We start from the raw sequence: 20,235 nt of genomic DNA on the forward strand, positions 1-20,235 counted from the left end.
GTTGAACTTAAAATGTGTTGTTTCTTGGTGGAAGAAAAAGAACGGTGACGCAAAGGTAGATAATCAAATGCGCAAAAAAATAAAACTTAACAGTCCTAATAAACCTACAATAACTACACAAGTCAAGGCTCTAAACTTAGAAAGTTAACTGATATTTCATTATAGCAGAAAAATCTTGTTTAAAAAATTAATTTGGATTGGCGTTCCTTCAATTCCGCTTAATATTAATACCCGCAAGTTTTTCACAATAGCATTAGTTTATGTGAATTATATATATATATATATATATATATATATATATTATATTATATATATAGGGGGGGGGGGGGAGTTTTGGATGTTGATATGCGTTTCTGATCATTTGGTTTTGTGATACATTTTGATCTAATTATTGCTGGACTGCTTTGATTGCTTAAAAATTATGATTTTATTTATGTAAATTTTTGTCAATAGAAGAAGCTCAGCTTAACAATAACCTTGCTAAGTCCTATCCTTGAATAGTCAATTCAAATCCTTTATGTCTCTTATTTTCACATACGTCATGTTATGATGACCCTTAGCATAAAACTTTTATCTCTTTTAACTTTACTATATTTACAGTTCATTTAATCAAAGATGAATCCTAGTCGTTTGTTTCTTCGCTTCTAATAATGGATGTAGAATAACCGGATGTTGTGATATAATCTCGCATCCTGATAACATGTTTCTCGCAGCTGGCTGATATAACGACACTCCCACCCCCCTTATGACTTATCAAACCTATCCTCAAACCATTGAGTATCTAAGGATTAAATTAGAAACCTCAATTGATAACAAAAATTACCATGTCACAATATCCACATATTCTATATCTATTCTTTCTACTGGATATATTTGCCTTTGTTGTTATAAAACTGTGTATTTGATTGAACCATAACATTGACACAGATCTGCACTGAAGACAAGAGATACCGAATTTAAATTTGATTGGTTCAATAATTGGTTTCTGGATTACCTTTGTTTCTCAGTACTTGATCTCTGTTTTTTCGAGGTGAGAACAGTTTTTTTTTAGTGCGAAGTTACTTGATAATATTGATGTTCTGTCACACTCACAAAGTGGACAAAAGAACAAAATGAACCGGTAGTTTTAGGTTAAAAATAAAAATGTAAGTATAACTTTCAACAGAATACTGTATTTATGCATTTTTGCAATAAAAAGTTTAAATTAATATTCAGCCTATGCTTCGAATTTATTGTAATTTTGTTTTAATACATAGCTTAATAGGAGTGTATATAATTCAAAGGAATATGTTAAGGATAAAATGGATTAGAAATAAAGGCTGAGGTATTGTATATTAGAAGAACAAAAAGTTAAACAATTCCCGTTTACATAAATAAAATGAATCTACAATATTACTCTCATAAATACCCCATAAAAAATTTATCTTTTTGTTCAAAATTTTTTTAATATAGTTGTTTATTTGTAATATTTCATACCCCTCTGTTATTTATAGGTTGAGCCACGGTGTGTAATGTTCAGACTGGCCAGAGTGTACGTTTTGTACGTTACGCACGTTTTGTACGTTACGCATCGAATCTGTGTACGTTCTGGACGTTATTTTGATATGTGTACGTAACGTATTTTGAAATTTGTATTTTTGTACGTTTTACGTTTTTTTAAAAATAATAAGAATCAAATATTAGCAGAAAAGTAATTTGTATGTTTTGTACGAAATTTTTTGCAAAAACAATAGGTGTATTTAAATAAATTCAATAATATCTTCAATTTTCATAGAACAAAAATATGTATGTAAATTATGCATATATGTTATTAGAACTTACAGTTTAAATTTATGGATTTGAAATATATGTCCTGTAGATATAGTTTAAACTATTGAACAGAAAGAGATATGCAGTTGACTAAATTCAAGTTTAAATGCATTTCATGCTACTACCCCTTTAATAGATTTTACGATAATTTTTTTCAAATTCTTTATATACTTGGGTAAATTTTCCGAGATAACATATGGTGCACACTGCACAGTGTAGGATTAAGAAGTCTTATTTTTTGGTATCTTCAGTTTTTAAAGAATAAGAATCAAATATAAGTATAAAAGTATTTGTATATTTATTTGTATTTGTACAAAAAGTATTACAAAAGTCAAAAATAGTATATTATCTATAATGCAAAGTAGAATGATGTCTGTCCGTCTGCTTGTCCGTCTGTATATCAGAAGCTTAATATCTCAGTAACCACTGAACCTATTGTGCTCTACTCTTCATGGAATATACCTAATAGTCCTGTGATGGTTTTTGCTATTTTCTTTGGGGGAGGGACACTTAAAGCTTTACTTTCTACTAGGATTAGAGGCTTCGTATTCCTCTTTTATAGAATCGTTTGTTGGAAATTTGTCAAAAAAAAATATAAAAAAAGATTGTGATTATTTTTTTCATTTAGGCTTCGCCCCAGGGTGCGGTGGGGGTTCCCCCACCCCGCTGATTTGCATTAGTTTACAAAAATAAATTGAGGGGTGGTTGATTTTTTTTTTTGGGGGGGGGGGTTGGGTTTCCCACACTCTTAAGAAAATAGCCTAAAACTACCACAGGACTAGTAGATATATTCCCTGAAGATTAGAATTTAGAACCCAATCTGTTCAGCGGTTACCAAGATCTTAAGCTTTAGACAGACAGGCATTGATTTACTTTGTATTAAAGACTAGTATTTTCTGAGATCTTTAGCAATAGACAAAATAACCCTATATCCTATTATATGTTTATCCTATAAATCCTTTTTTTCTGTAACAAAGAATCTCGCTAACTGCTGAACCGACATGATCTTTGTGAGGTTGTAGGCTATTTTCTCTGTCCTTCCATATCCCTTCAAGAACCTGTATTCAAAATGGTAGAAAAATAGCCTAAAACCATCTCGGTAACTGTGTGAAGTAGTTATGAAAATCTTAAGCATCAGACAAAAAACTTACTACTTTATTTAATAGAATATACTTAGTACGTAATAACAAGATGTATGTCTCTCTGTCAGTTTATTTGTACCGAAGGTTCTCGCTAACCGCTAAACCGATATGGTTCTCTTTTACAGGGTAGCTTCTCATAGGTCCTGGGAGAGGGTACAACCACCCTCCCAAGAGAAACTACTCTTAGAAAAAAATCACAACCCTCCCCCTATTTTTTCTTTCTTTTTAAAATTGAAATCAGAAATGGGGGTGGTCTACTCCCCCTTCCCTCACTAAAAAAATTATTAGCGAAGCTACTCTATAATCACTTTGTCTGTCCGTTATGCTATCGGAGAAACGTGATTTTCTCGACTCCTGTTTTTTGATTGAATAAGTTCACATTCTACATATTTTCATTGAGATTTGCCTTTTGGTTGGGTGCTAGATCTATTCCTAGATTTTCTTTTTTTCATGGTTTTCTCGACTTCTATTCACGATAGACGGCTGAAATTTTCAGGGAATAAATAAATTCACATTCTACATATTTTCAAAAAGTTTCTTTAAGGTTTGTCTATTTGTTGCAGTGCTAGATCGATTCCTAGATGTATAGGTTTTTGTGATTTTCACAACTCATATTCCTGATAGACGGTTGTAATTTTCAGGGATTGTATTAGTTTTCATTCTTAATACTTCCGCTAAATTTCATTGAGATTTGCTTATTGGTTGGGGGGCTGAATTTATTCCTAGATTTTCACGTTATTATATATTTTTAAAAGGTTTTGTGATTTATTTAAATAAGTTAAATGCTTATTTTTTACGACACTACTCTATAGTTTATATAGTTCCCAGATTTTCATCCATAACTTTTAAGCTTCGCTACTTAAGGATGTTGTCATCCTTGTTTTTTACTTTTTATTTTTAAATAAAAAAATGGGTTTTTGAATTCAACTCCCATCCCCCCCCCCCCTAGTCAAGTTCCTCTAGAGGCCTCTAAGGGCGTAGTCGCTGGTCCTTATAATAGGATATACTTTGTACATAATAACAGAATGTCTGTTTGTTTGAACCAAAGAATCTCGCTAACCACGGAACCGATATGGTTCTCCTTAACAGGATAGCTCCTTATAGGTTTTTTGGAAGTTTTATAACTATTTTGGGGAAGAGTATCACCATCCACCCTCCCAAGAGAAATTGACTTTAGAAAAAAAACTACCTCCTCCCCCCAAAAATGAATTTTAATTGCGATTTTAAGTTAATTTTTTTCCAGATGTCTATAAATAACTTTTGAGCTACGCTACTTATGTATGTTGTCATCCATGTTTTTTTTATTGAATTCAACTCTCCCCTCCTCAAGTGCCCCTAGAGGCCTTTAGGAGCGTAGACGCTAGTTCTTTTGAATAGAGTAATAGGATATCTTGTGTCTGTCAGTTCGCTATGATTCTCCTTTACAGGTAGCTGCTAGTAGACTTAAATGTATTGATAATAGGTAACTAGGAAATTATTTAACTTATATTTATTAGGAATGTACGTTTTTGTACGTTTTTTTACTTTTTTTATGTACGTAACGTATTTTTTTGTGTACGTTATGTACGTTTTTTATTTTCAAAATTGGCTGGCCAGTCTGAATGTTACCAGTGCTTTATAGTGCCAATATGTGCTATTGATGTGCTGTTCCAAGTGCCATTTCAAGTAGATAATCAACATTGTCAAGCAAATGAAAAATAAAGGAAATAACAAACACATTTATGGCATATTAGATTCAAAGTTTCTTTACAAAAATATGAAATTATACATCTTGAAAAGGTGCCAATATTATTTTCTGTTTAAGTGCTATTTTAATCAATAGAGGCAACTTAAAAATGTATTCAAGGAGTGACAAACGTCGGAGTGGACAAACGCAGTAGTGTCTAAATAATTGAGTGTTTACTTTCTATATGGGTTAGGTTAGGTTAGGTTAAGATATCAAAGTTATTCCCGCAGGGACTAGACATTTAAAAAACCTATAAGATGGTTTAAATTAGGTTAGGTTAGGTTAAATATCCACCCTCGACCATCGTCACTCCTACGTTTGTCCTATTTTAAACTAAGATAAAAACAAACTAAAGCTTATAAGTGAGTTTGTTCTTTAACAGAAGTGAAAATATCTTGACAAATCCGACCTTCAAGATGTCAAAATCAGCATCTTTCAGCATAGACGATGCTTTTCAGGAGAGCGAGGAGGATAAGGTGAGTTTTATAGTAGCTCTAAAATAAATCTTCCAATTACAACAAAAAAAATATTCAATTTTTGAAAATACTACAAATATACCTAAACATTTTGAGTAGAAAAAATTCGCAACAGAAATTTCAGAGATCTTTACCTTCAGAGAAAGAAAAACCTTACTCCTTTTTATGATAGGATAAAGATACACACAATAAAAAGGCAAAAGATAAATAAACATAGATTTCCTTCTTTAAAGTATCATTATCTATTTATTTTAGATTCGATTGTACAGTGGGAGCCAGGATGAATTACATGATTTAAAAGATGACATACCCCTCAGAAATATGGGTATGGGCAGAAAAGACATACCACTACAGGTATGTTATTATTCCCTGTATGTCCTTTCATCTATAAAAAAAATATTCTATAATATATTTTTACATTATTTCATTATATTCTAGAACCATCTCGTGACATATGTAAAGCTTTCCTGAATAGAAGAACTTAATCAGTTCAGTAGTTATTGAAATTTTGGGCTTTATGCAAATAAAACCGTACTACTTTAAAAGAATAATATTTCCAATTATGGCAATTATAGAATGTTGAACTTGATATACCTTTCCTTTAACAAATCCATTTATCTGTATCATATAACTTTATTGTTTCTCTAGTAACAGTGGGAGTTTAATTCAGTGTCCGATTATGTATAGTAAATACCTTTTTTTAAAACATTCTCGAGTTTTAGTTTTTATAATTGTTTGCAACAAAGTTTTATTGAATACTTACATACTAGTGAAAATGTACTTTTGAGAGCTTTTTCAGTAGTTTTTTGCATTTGTCCTTGTACTTTTTAATCTTGTTAAAATTCTCGGTCTAGTGTTTGTCTGTCAACATGGTTATATTTATCGACCAATAAAAAGATCCCATTTTTTAAAGGATATGTCAATGAGAGAAGATGTACCATTACAAGTTATGCAAGAGGAAGAGGAAGAAATAAGACAAACATCAATCACAAGTTAGTATGCTTTTAAGTCTTATACCTAACTTTTACTTGCAATTTCTGAAGCTTACTAGCCAAAATATTAGATCCATACAATATTTGAAAGAAATACTATTATTTTCAATTCCTCACAAAATGAATTTGCACAAATATTAAACTCGAACCCAACACCTCCCCTAAATTTAGCCGTGCGATCCGTTACCAAATACGCTCGCTCTATAACTAACTCAACATAACCGTGCGTTAGGGAGGTGTAAGTGGTGACAACACCTCCTTAATATTTAAATGAGGAAGGCTTGTCTTCCACTTTTCAACCCTCCGCCCCCCCCCCCCCCTAAGGTTTCACACATCCTTGGACACTAATGAACTCAACATTAATAAGAACAGAATATTATGCTTACATTCTTCATTTTTGTTCAGTTGGATCCTCAAACGAAGTATTCATGGCTGAAGACCGAATAAAGATAGTGAAGAAACCAACATTACTACCGCAAAGGATGAAGGGAATACTAAGTAAAGACGATGTAAGTATCTATTAAAGTATTTATCTATCTATACTAAATGTCTTTATCTATCTATCTACTTTATATTTATCCCATAACTTATTTATCCAAACAAAACTTGTTACCAACAAGTAAAATAACAAAATCCAAAGAAAGTTGAAACCAGTTTTTAAACCTTTTATAATAATTTTCAATTGAAGAGAAATACCTATGACCTTAAAAAAAAGGCAATGTACCAAAATGATTTCAAAATTCCATTCGTGTATTTTCTTCATACAACAAGATCCTAAAATTATCAACACAAAAATTTGACGAGAAAGCAAAATAATTTTGCTTAAAAACTGAGCAATGATAAGTTTGAATTCTGTTTGAAATGTAAAGCAGATCTTTTTATCATTCCTCTCTTGTTTTTACAGTATAATATTATCGATGCTATTTTAGTTCAAACTTTGCATTTTAACAGCAAGAATGCTCTATAATTTCAAATTTATTGTCCTAAAAACGTTTTGGGGGTTACATGATTTTATTTTCTCGGTTTGTGTTTAAAGATATACGACTAAATCCTTATATAAAAGTAACAGAATCTGTGTTTGTCTGTCTCGAAGGTTCTCGTTAACCGCTGAATTGATCTAGTTCTCCTTTACAGTATAGCTTTTCATAGGTTTTGAGAAGGTTTACCTACCAGTTTTTAGGAGGTTACCACCACCATACCAAGAAAAATCGCACCTAGAAATTTATAACGTTCAAAAAACTAAATTAGGAAGATCCCCTCCCCCCCCCCCCCCAACATCAAGTGCCCCTAGAGGCTTCATAACTGAAATTCTCAAACAAACATCCAACTACTTTAGTATAATAAAATAGAAAGTAAGTAAAACATGAAGTACAAATGTTTGATTACTTGAGATTCGCAATTATAATACTATAGGGATTAAATTCTATTTAAAACAGACCATTAGACTAAACAATATTACACAAACTTGTAATTACTTCATAATCCTGCCCTGCTTATGCCAATTTAACTTTAATAATTTTCCTACAAACTTACAATGAATACTCCTACATTTCCACGATCATAGATAAAAATGAAAGTATAAGTAAAGATGTATAGACCCAGACACCTACCATGAGTTCCAGTTGTAAAAACCTTTATCGTCTGCTAACAAATTGCTTTTTGCTCTTTTGTAGTCACTTGGCTGTGTTAATATTTCCGACGCTATTGGCCGATATTCTTAATTGAAAGTCGGCAAAGGGTTCCCCACCCCGTGAACACACAGGTTTTAAACCCCAGTCCCCTCTATTATTTTGCTTTAATTTTTTGTAGATTCGCCAATAAATAAGTCAGTTACAGTTTTTCTTAACCATCTCTAACGTTGTGTGTGATACAATGCCACATACCTTAATTATATAGTAGCTGCGTTTTAAAAACTCAACAGTTATTTATTATAGCTCAATAAACATATTTATAATGAATTAAAACTAAAATGATTCATTTGATTTACATTTAATATAGATTATGCCAATCTAACAACTAAAGATTAAACACCAACACCAGTTTTGAATTCAATGCAATTAAGCTCTCTAAATCCTTTGAGACTAGACTCAGGATTTCACAGATTATCTGGAAAACATCCAATACAGCTAGATTATAACATTAGCTTAACACGAACTTAGGCTTATTGTTATTTAATTAGGGTAAAATAGTGTTGGATACTTACCTTATTCAGGGTAGAAGTAGATGTTGATTGACACATTGTGGTAATCTACCATGAAAAGTAAACTCACAGATAGATTTTATATCAAACACATTTATTGTTCTATGAGGGTTTTAATAAATATCATAATGATCAGTGAAAGTTGAATGATGAAATTATTTATTTCTTGATGCTCACCTTAATATTAGTCATACTCTTGACTTAACAAAAGTGTTTGATTCTATTATATTTTGCTTATCCTTAAGCTAGCACCTTTTTGTTCAATAAAGGTATTCTACTTATCAATAGGATTTAATTAAAAGTCTTATGCATATTCTTATTAAATTTCCAATCTCTTTTTATAATAAAGGGGTATTAAAGTAGGATAATATTTGTTAATTTGTTATAACATCATATATTTAATTCTTAGTTTATCAAAATTTGAGTTAAAATGAAGGGTCGCATTACATTATTTTTCTCATTTTACTTATATTTAAATATTTGCGCTGTCCTTGGTTTATTTAAAGATTTTTGTTTTGAGTAGGATTTAATACTGTGTGTGTTTATTTCACGTGTTTATCACTATTTGTAGATATATTTAAACCTGTTTATACCATTCTAAAACCTTCATGCTAAAAACAACTACCTATTGTTTATGTATGTTTTAAATTCATTATTTTAGGCCGTAAATTACTTTAGATATTTATTTATGGGGCATCGTTAAGACTCTTTCTAGATATGAAAACTTCAAGTTGAATTGTCACATTTAAAAAAAATTTGACTGACAGTTGTTTAACTAAGTTAAATCTCACAGAAAAAAAACTGTTAATAGTTACCTTATACACACTACCCATTTCATCTAATCTAATTAAAGGCAGGGACAAACAATCGAAGGGAAAAACCTTGCAGGACGGTAAAGCGGTCTATTTAGGAAATTTCATCTTTATTCATTATCGAAATCTATAACTGTACATTAAAAATTTTAATCTAATTCTCATAGTATTTTACCTTGTACTTGTTATCAAAGAGAGGCACTAACATTAGTTTCTCTTAGTTGCACCAACATTTAATTTTGTGTTTGGTTTCCTTGGTTTTTTAAGAATTTTAATTTATAATTTCGCCTTAAAATCATACTAGTTCGTTTTTACTAATATGAATTTAAAATTATTAACTTTTAGTTTAATTGTTTTTGTTTTTTAATCTATAGTTATAAATATACTGCTTCCATACTGGGTAATCATATGCTTTTATTGTTGATCCTCAAATAAACTTAAAATTGTCCCAGGTATGGTTTAGAATAGTTTGTTGTCAAGTTTGGAAAGGATGAAACAAGACACAACAATCCACTTAAGATCCTGGACCACAGACAAATTAAAATTAAATCATAGCATGGGGAAATCTTTAAGTTGTGGAAATTAAAATACTAGCATGTATGTTGTTTTTTAAAATAAAAATAAACAATCATGACATAAAGTATTTTTTATATTGCTATAATGTTAAAAATTAAGAGAAACCATAAACACAACATTAATATTCCAAGATTATTTTTACTAAAAACAGACAAGAAAAGATTTAAGTGAAATAAAGTTTCTAATTAAACTTTATTTCGAGAAATAATTATGCTGTCCTTGATAAAACTGAGCAAAACTATTTAGAATCCCTACTGATAAATTAATTAAACAATGTTACAAGTTTTGGATTCAGCCTATTTAGTAACTTTAAATCCAAGTCTAACACAAACATTATAGACCTTTGTCTGAATGTTAGATAACGGATTATTTAAAATTAACTCTGTCGAATAAGATCCATTAGATATTAGTCGGGGGGGGGGGGGGCAACAACTTAGGCATTATTTCACATTTTAAGATTTGATGGTATGTGAGGGGGGGGGGGGCTTGCAAATAGTACTTAACCTCTTAATAAAGTTTCTAGAAATAATGAAATAAAATTCTATCGTTTAAAAGATAAGTTATCTTTTCATTTTAAAAAGGAAATATGGAACCTGCAACTTTCAAATCATTGCCTATTTAAAATCCTATTATTATAAGTCTATTTTACCTCTAATTTTAAAGTGTTAGTTTCACGAAATGCATTTGAACTTAATATAGTGAACCGCACGATTTATCCTGGTTAAATGGTTAAACTACATTAAATGGTATATATTTGAAAGAATTTCAACTTTCTACCAAGTAGTTTTAAAATATCAAGACTCGAAAATCGTCTTTTTAGATTGCATGTATCACAAAAAGACAATTTTCAAGTCTTGATATTTTAAAAACTACGCGGTAGAAAATTGAATTTATTTCAAATATATGCCATACAAATGTAGTTTAACCCATTAACTAGGAAAAAATGTGCGGTTCACTAAATTAAGTTCAAATGCATTTCGTGAAACTACCCCTTTCAATAAGTTTTAATAATTCGACTATCAAAAGGTTCAGAACTAGGCCGACAGGTGGATTTTAAACTTTCAATAGGATTAGATAATTTTAGAGAATAGATCAAATGCTTTTCATTTTCAGATTTGTTGAATTTTGCTAAGTCAAATATTCAAAGTTTTCTATGGTTATGATATTTGAATTTTAATTGTAGGTATAAGAAGGCGAGTTCAAAAAATTTAAAAACATTTGTGTTGATTTAGAAGGTTTAAAAAATCTGGTTTGGTTTTGGGATAGGAAATAGAATCACAACAAAACATAAAAAAATGCAATTATTGATTTAATTTGTATTTATCTTATTTTTCTTTAACTTTATTAACAATATTTTCAATTATAATTTAATTGAAAAATTGTTACAAAAGCAATTTTAAGTTAAAAACATTTTTTATTAACTTGATAGAATTGTTGAATCAATTAGAGTACCTAATCTATTTAAATTGATAATAATAAGACCAGACTTTAAGTTTATAAACCTTTTAAGCTGTATCATATCCCATCCCCTCTCAGAGAAAAGCCCTGTAAACTAGCTTATATGTTGGAGGCAAAAAATTGTTTTCCACTAAGGAAAATTCTAGTTTTCTTGTGAGAAAACAAAATATTGTTAGAAAACATAATCCAATTAGTTTTATTTTATTTAGATTTTCACCTTGTTATTTATTTAAAATAAACTTAATTGAATATTTGTGTAATAAAAAAATGGTAACTGTACCAAAAGATATAAAAATAAAACTTATTTCGAAAGTAGCATATGTTGTTTTTTGTTAAAGATGTAAAAAATAGATAATTTTTTTTCTTCAGAGAAGTTTATTTAAGGTTTCAGATATAAAACTTGATCTAATGATATTAAACCTATTATTTTTTTGCTAGTTTTCAATATCATGCAGTTATCCTTATCATTATCATTATACCCTTCCATTTTACTTACCTAAGCAATTAAATAGCTCAATAAGTAATATTTTAAAGGGGGGGGGGGGGCGAAAGTGACACTTTTTGAAACCAAAACTAAAAGTCAAAGGAACTCAACTAAAAAAAAGAGTTACAGGTCTGACATTTTGTATGGCAGTTGCTATATAGGGGTACAATATGGAACTGTGAAGAAACGGCGTCGCAACCGCCGAAAACCGCCGAGAAAAGGCAAAAAAAAATTCGGCGGGAAACGGCGGTTTTCGGCGGTTGCGCTGCCGTTTCTTCACAGTTCCATATTTTACCCCTATAAAGCAACTGCCATGCAAAATCTCAGACCTGTAACTCTTTTTTTAGTTGGGTTCCTTTGTTGACTTTTAGTTTTGGTTTCAAAAAGTGTCACTTTCGCCCCCCCCCCCTCCTTTGTATAATCAATGTATAATAGTCACAAAAGCTAGGTTGTTTTATTTAATAATATTGTTTTTATTTTAATTCTAAATGTGTTATGATTTCAGAATACATCTCAAGACAGTAACTCACTGATCCAAGGACATTCCAATGGTTACTACACTGGACCTCCTCAGGTATAAATAGATATATCTTAAGACAGTAACTCACTGATCCAAGGACATTCCAATGGTTACTACACTGGACCTCCTCAGGTATAAATAGATATATCTCAAGACAGTAATTCTCTGATCCAAGGACATTCCAATGGTTACTTCACTGGACCTCCTCAGGTATGAATAGATATATCTCAAAATGTTGATTTAAATTTGACAGTTACAATACATAAATTCTCGAAACTCCCCCTTGGTTGTTTATGAAGGGTGATTATTAGGTAGTTTGGATACTTCGTAGTACATAATATTAATACAACTTAAACTAAGCAAATATCAGGTTAGGTTGTATGTATACCACAATAGCCCTCCATGATATTATTGTAGAACAAGGCAGACTCAGGTTAGGGATAGGTTGTGTCCAAAGACATTCAAATGGTTACTACACTGGTTCACCTCAGGTATAAAATTATTAATATATCTATCTCCCTATGTTGAATTTAATAAATTAGTTGCAATACATTTACGCTATTTTCCCAAGGTTGTTTAAGAAGGGAGATTATTGGGTAGTTTGGATACTTCGTAGTATATAATAATATTAATCTTATCCCAAGCAAAGATCAGTTTAGGTTGTAAGTAAACCGTAATAGCCACTCGATATTATAGTGGAACAAGACAGACTAACATTAGGTTATTTTAAGCTAGGTTGTGTCCATAGACATTCAAATGTTTACTACACTAGTCTATCTAATTTGAGTTTAATTTATAGGACAAAAATCTTACCTATGAAAAATAGCAATTTTATTAAAAACAATGTACTTTTTATTTAGCTTATTTACTTTGAAATTAGATACTTTTCGACCTACATAATCATATATCAAATATTCATTTTGTGATACTCAAATTAGGATCATATTCATTTCCCTTTCCTTCTTATCCGTTTTAATATTAGATTCACTAGAACTTAATCTAAAATTATACAAATGTAGTTGTTATCATTTTATTATCATAACAGAGATAGAGAACATTTCCCATGACTTTTAAGCCGCGTTCTCCCAGTTTTTTTTCTCGCAAAATTTAAGCCATATTTTCAATTCTAGACCTATGAAGTTAAAATCCAATTTTTTTGAAAATTAGCAGCTTTAGCCGCCATATTATGTAATCTGCAAGCAGCCACTAGAAATTTTGCAAGCTGCCCTATAGTTTAGAAATCAAACTGATGATTTATCTTTTTTTGTAGGATCAGTTTTGGTTTAAGCATCCCAAGATCAAGCAGAACAAGAAGATGGTTATTGCTGCCATAATTCTCGTTATTCTTGGAATATGTAAGTACTTAGTTGTTTTTAAAAGCGCATATATAATAAACATGTTAGAAATAAAATCCTCCTATCGATTTAGAACTTTGTTTATCATTATTTATTATTCAACTTAAAATTGCTTAGCAAATATTTAAAAGAAAGAAAATAGTTTTCCTATAATAAACCGTTAATTTAAATGAATCTTTGGACTTTATGTCTTGTTGCAAGCTGCAATACTTACAAAACATTATTTTTGTTCCTTCTTTTGTTTGGTAGGTTTTATCTAAAAGTATTAGGTATAAAATTTGTTTTTATTTTAGGTTTAATAATAACTTCAATTGTGATATACAGTATTCCTTCCCTGGAAAGCGTACAGGGATTTATTTTTCTCATTGCTGGAATAATCTGTCTTCTACCAGGAAAATATTTTCATACATTTACATTTTATTGAGGAGCTTCTATGGGTGATAGTCAAAATTTCAATTTTCCATCTTAGGAACAGTAATAAACTAAACCAAGGGTGATTATAACTCTTATGATAGCGAATCGTTTAAAGAAATAAGTCCTAAAATTTTAGTTACCGTAGAATTTTTGTTTCGATTTAAATACAAATAATCAAAGGGGCAGAGTTTAGGGCTGATAATAGGTACAAAGTGATACAAACCTAAAAGTGTACAATAAAAATATTTTTTAGTTATAGTTGAAGGAAAAAGAACTCTTTACTATGATCATATCTTCCTTACTTGTACTAACTACCTAAAAGCTATCTTCAACCAAACAATTAAAATGAATGTATGAAAATTGTTTGAAACCTGCAGGAGGGTACCATCTGATTTACATTTACCTGGCGGTCAAAGGAAAACGAGGCTTTGATTTCAGTCATCTTCCATTATTCAACTGATCTCTCACCATCATGCCGGGGATACAGAGATAGGTTTTCGGGAAAATAAATTGTAGAGCTAAACATAGAATCAATATTTAAGGGTAGTAATAGGTTACACGAATTAAAAACTTTTTTGGAAGCTTAAGTAATGAATCATTTTGACTTGAGTTTTGCATCAACGACGAAAATGATCTATCCTTATTCAATCATGCATGAGTTTTAATAAAAAAAAACATGACAATTTGTATGTCCTGTTCTACTATTTATTTTCCAAAAACCTATTTCTATCCCTTTAAATCTATAAACATTGTATCATACACTTTCACTCACTTATTATAATAATTATGATTTATATTAAATAATTTATTTTATGATGATCGTACAATGTAGTTATATGAAAATCTCACACACAGTAAAAATAGTCTCTTTTTTTTGAGGATCAAATCAAAGATTCAATTCAAAAGGGTATCTAATTAAAATTGTCTGAAGGATCATGTATTCTATTTTTGATTTACTTTTTTTTGTAATTTACTTATTTGATGGAGCTCTTAACTGAATAGGTAATCCCCTAAAAAATTTATTAAAAATTGTTCTTTGTTGTACGAACTTTAATCTCATTACCACACTTAATATATACCTGTTATGTTATTTTCAGCTGGAGAATTTTCACACTATTATTTAGTTAATCTTATAGATTAAATTAAACTTTTATAACAAGATAATGTTATCAAAAATGTAAAAAGCAATAATAGATTTATTATTACTTGGATCTTAAACCAGATTAGCATGTATTCTAATAAAACGAAACTTGTAGCGGGCTAAATAACGACCCCCCTTCCTTACCTCATCCACTCTTTCCGACTGGATGATTGAACTGACCCATAAATGACAGGGGAAATAGCAACCTAAATAGGCGACAATATTTCCTCTGTCATAATATCCACGTATACCATTATAGCAATGAAAAAATTTAAATGAAAGAGGTCATGATAAAAGACCACCTTTATAATTTTATCAGCTATTTACATTTTTAGATACATTGTTTTTTTTGTATTTTTAAAGCACCAATTTTGTCATTCACCATATACTAAAGGCCTTAAGAGAATATGCACTGTTGAAACATAGTTTATAATTTTTATAGTTGTACACATATATAGTATATACACCTACATGGAACAGAGATGGATATTCAGTGCTTTTATTCAATTAAACCATGCAGTAAGAGGGCAAAACTAAATTTGATTTTCATAAAACCTTCAAACTTTAAAGCTAAAAATAACTTATTTCCACTTTGGCTTCGAAACCGATTTATATCCGCTGGATATGAACTGGTTCTCAGCCATACTAAAAAATCATGTATAGCATTGTATTACAGACAACTTTCACAATATTAAAATAAAAAATCATAAAATTAAAACTTGTAAGCAACTCGGGGCTTACAAAACTGGTTTAAATCTTATAAGTTTTCATCTTAATATCTGCGGAAAGCTGTCTTTAATACAATTCAATAACATTATCGTGATTAAAATGAAACAATATCGCAGAACACATGATGTCCATCTCTACTGTTTCCTACCTGTACCTTAATAGTTTCTACATATTAATCATACCTACCTGAACAACTAAACTTTACTGGATTTGTATTTAATATTCTTGTTCACAAATAATCTTTAATGATGTATTTAATATTTATCTATCTATCTATCTATGCCTATTTAAAACCAGGAAAGTATATTTCATCACAATAAAAATTATTTCGACCTAAACCCTTATAAAATGTCTAAATCATCATTTTAAGGCCAAATTTTATTACTGATCCACATGCTAGTATTTTCGACTTGAACAAATCGACTTGTATTAATTACAGAAAAGTCAAAGGCAAAACAGTTTTTCTTTAGGTGAAAAATCTTTTCCTGATCTAATGCTAATATTAATAATATATAAGTATTTAAACTTTTCTCTTACTCCTTCATGTGTTTAAATCTAAATCTTTTATAAAAATATTCGCCAAAGTTTATACTTATTATATTTATCTTTCAATATTGAACTTTACTTGTGTCAAGGGGTATTAAAGAGGATGTGCCATTACTTTCGCATAATGTAAGATCTGTAAAGAGTTTCATATTCGATAAAAAAAGAACACAATAACAAATGATTAAGAGTTGGCGTTAAATGATTCGACTGCTTACTTCACAGGATCATTTCTGTTGTATTTACCCTTCGTTTCTTTTGTTGCTACTGCTTAAAGAGAAAGGGACAATTATAAAGCAACATTTTCCCCTTCTTATTAAATGAAAATGTTAGTCATTTACCGGAATAGTGATGGTATACCGTTTAATGTACTCTAGGTACCTAAATCCCAATGAGTAGTCAAAAATCCTCTTCTGTTGGCAAAGTTTTCTATTTAATTAACCTGTACTTGGGTTGAACTTGATGTTTACTTTTTAAAGACTTTGTTGGTATAGTTTACTTTTTAGTGGTTAGAATAAGGAAAATAAAGGGGGAAAGCGGTTTTTTCTTGTTTACTGTACGTACATTGTTCAATGTTCACAGTACATTAAGAATATAGGAATGTTTTATCTAAAGAAAAATCATCTGCCTCCGACTTTTCCAGCAGTAAGATATTCAGTGTTGTATTGTTTTCTTCATTTAACATTAATTTCATAATATTTAACACTTAAAATTGAATGATGACTATTATTTGACGGTTGAAAAGTTGGAGACAAAACAAATCTTTTCTTGCTAAATTTATTTAATCACATTTATTAATGCAAATGTAGAATCTCTATTTATCCATTTTAACCCACCGTTATAGTTATCGTGCTTTTATATATGACTAACTATTATTTTAAAATATATACAGCTTTTAGATATATATTATATATATATTGGGAAATAATGTTGGTTATTTCACTGTTTAGTAATAAGTAAGGGAGAGAGGAATTTCTAAATTGCTAAAATTAAACTTGAGTTCCATTGTAAAATAAAAAAAAAAATTTCATTCCTATTTGTCTATGTTGCAACCCACCCATCATTTTAAATCATTCTCTCGTTTCATTGGAAAGACACATTTAATTTTGGTAAACTTTGTTAGAAATCTCACCTCTCCCTCCTTTCTTAACTTAACCGCTGCCTGTGCCTATAGAAAAATTTTATGGCTCTAATTAAACTGATTATTCAATAATAGTTACGCTTGTTTTGGCCAATTAGTTTTAGTTTAAGTTATGCACTGTTTTATATTTTTTTAAAGCGAAGTTGCTAAGTAAGGCATAATTGTGTGTTAGATAAATAATGAAATTCGGTACTTTGAATTTGAAAAAAGAAAAAAAAACTTGATTAAAAGCTTACTTAAAGTGTTTCATTATTGTAGGTTTTAAACCTTTTTTTGTTGTTAAAATTTCTATTAAACCAAACTTATTAACTTAATCTTAGGTGATAGGGGTTAATTCTTATATTATCCATTATCCTACCCCCAAAAATCTCCGAAATTTATACGTATTTTAGAAATGGACCAAAAAGATTTATCAATTTGTTTTTCTACTTAATATATCCCGCCGAATTAATCAACAAATGAAAAATTATTGCCAAAATTTCCTAAGATTTTATTTTCTTGAAAAATATATTCATGAAGAGTTTTTGTTCAATTTTAATCATTTGATTGATATGAAATGGAAGTTTTGGGTCGAATTCAATTTCTAAATGTATATTAGTATCAAAGCTTTAGCAATTTTAAATAATGAATATTATTTATAAATTCATGTTTTAAACAAGGATCATATTTTAAATAGTAGCGAAGCTTAAAAAGTTTTTAAAAAAGAAATGAAGATATAAAGTTATTTTTATTCAGCAAATTAATTTCTTTAAATCTACTGAAAATTAGATATTTTGTTGGATTAGAGTTGGCGTTAAACTTGTTTCTTTATGTAACCAAAGGGAAGTGGATAAGAAAGGGAGGGGAAATAAGGGTAGAGGATTGCGCGGAAATTTTCACTTAGAATTGATTGTCTGAATCCCATTCCCTAGTCCATGATGTTAATAACGTGAAAATTCAGAATAAGGTCAAAACGTGTTTATATAGTGAAGTCATTAAAGCATCACCGACCAACCAATCATTATATAATGGTTTGTAGGGTAGCTTCGGTAATAAAATTATTTTTATTCGTAATAAGAATGTATTTTTGAAATCTTAGCTTCCATTTGAGATTTTTAGTAATAAAAATTGTTTGTGTCTTATACCTAATAATAGTTATACTTCTTCCGTAATTACTTTTCAGAATGAAATATGCAATCTGAAAAATGGAAATATTATCAGTTGTTTAAATCTTGTATTGTTTGTGTTTTCAGTTTTATTTCTTCTTAAACCCTTTTTTTGGTGGCACCAAATGTATTTGAAACGTTTCATTAAACACAAACATTACATGATTTAAATTACTGATTTTTATTCCATATATTTAGCAATGTTTTAAGTTTAAAGGAGTAGTCCCATAAAGTGTGTTTAAAGTGTTCAACGCGAGAAAAAATTGCTATCGACTTTAGGAAAGTTACCATTTCAGTAAGTTTTAAGGAATGAAATTAATAATATTTTACTTCGTTTAATAAATTAACATCAGCGAGGTAGGGGACATTAGACTAAACTTATACTGGTACCCAAAGTTTCATTAATTATTGGCTTTAAAAACTTTTATTAACAGAGGGGTTGATTTTTTTTGTAATTGTGTATCTATTGTCCTTAAGATCCTTTTGAATTTTTATACAAATACACTAGATGGAACTACTCCTGAAAATTAAAACTTCAACGAATATTTACTGTGATAAAATAAAAATATTTAAAATTAACTAAATATGCTTTGTATGTAATCAAATATATTTTCACCAAATTAAAAGTTCGTTTATTTTAAGTTGGGAGCCAAGTAACTATATAATAAGAGCATGTTCGTCTGGCACCCGTGTATTCACTATTCTGTCCATACATGTTGTAAGCTTGCTATATCTTTGGGTGATGATGCTCTGGATTCTCGAGATGATCATTTAAATCAAAGGAGAATCCCGGATTTAAGAGGTAATTAACTAGTTAATCTCTTGTCTGCGTTTGGGGTTAGATGTTTAGATAGCAAAAGACAAAAGGTTATGTAGCCTATTTGCCCCAGTAAACAATCCATAAATCAACAAGGATGACAACATCCATAAAAGCGAAGCACTAAAACGGTAAGACAAACGGACATTAACACTTGAATAGTGTCAGAACTGAATAATCGTAATATAAATGTATGAGAGTCAAAGCAAAATTGTAAGTAAATTTGTTGAAAAACTGCTTGATTCAGGATAATGTTTATGGACATACTTACATTTTTAGGACTTGATTATAGAGTTGCTTTGCTTATTACATTACACTTTGTTGTCCCAGGAATCAATATACCAAAAATCAGATCAATCGGATGATTAGATCACATAAAAATTTGTTGTTAAAAAAGTAAAAAAATCAACATGTTTAAATGGACGTACGGACATTTTGGTGATGATTATAGAGTTGCTACGCCTTCTAAATCGTACCAAATTATGAAAGGAATCACCATGCAAAATTTGAAATCGATAGGACAATTCTAACATGCCTAAATTAACGAAAAAAGCTATCCGTTACGGACGGACCGACTCTAATTATAGAAAAACTTCGCTTTTAAAAATAGGTTTTGGTCGTTTGATTGAAGTAACCTTTTTGATATCCAATTTTAATAAAAAGGTAATTTTGAGACTTAAAATGATTGTATCTATTGTAGGTAACGTAGTTGCGACCAAATTATCATCATATTTACAAATATTAAACATTGAGAA

At 29.8% G+C, this 20,235-nt stretch overlaps 1 protein-coding gene across 8 annotated transcripts; it reads left to right on the forward strand.

The window, feature by feature from the left end:
• The first annotated feature begins 4,551 nt into the window (after positions 1–4,551).
• On the forward strand, positions 4,552–19,289 carry LOC145314474 (uncharacterized). Of its 8 annotated transcripts, XR_013877783.1 has the most exons (12): positions 4,552–4,652; positions 5,058–5,153; positions 5,409–5,507; positions 6,067–6,145; positions 6,551–6,654; positions 12,181–12,249; positions 13,466–13,550; positions 13,844–13,939; positions 14,339–14,792; positions 15,062–18,717; positions 18,862–18,895; positions 19,172–19,289. XR_013877783.1 is itself a non-coding variant. In XM_080154383.1 (10 exons), exons 2-9 carry the CDS (start codon positions 5,094–5,096, stop codon positions 14,422–14,424), a joined length of 678 nt encoding a protein of 225 aa, XP_080010509.1. In that variant the 5' UTR covers positions 4,552–4,652; positions 5,058–5,093; the 3' UTR covers positions 14,425–14,457; positions 15,062–19,289. The 8 variants fall into 8 exon arrangements, 1 of the variants encoding a protein (XP_080010509.1); XR_013877782.1 differs by having other exon boundaries at positions 15,062–18,895; XR_013877780.1 differs by having other exon boundaries at positions 18,862–19,289.
• Positions 19,290–20,235: the final 946 nt, after the last annotated feature.

This window comes from Acartia tonsa, chromosome 3 (genome assembly GCF_053477335.1).
Source record: "Acartia tonsa isolate MP-2025a chromosome 3, ASM5347733v1, whole genome shotgun sequence".
Taxonomy (NCBI): domain Eukaryota; kingdom Metazoa; phylum Arthropoda; class Copepoda; order Calanoida; family Acartiidae; genus Acartia; species Acartia tonsa.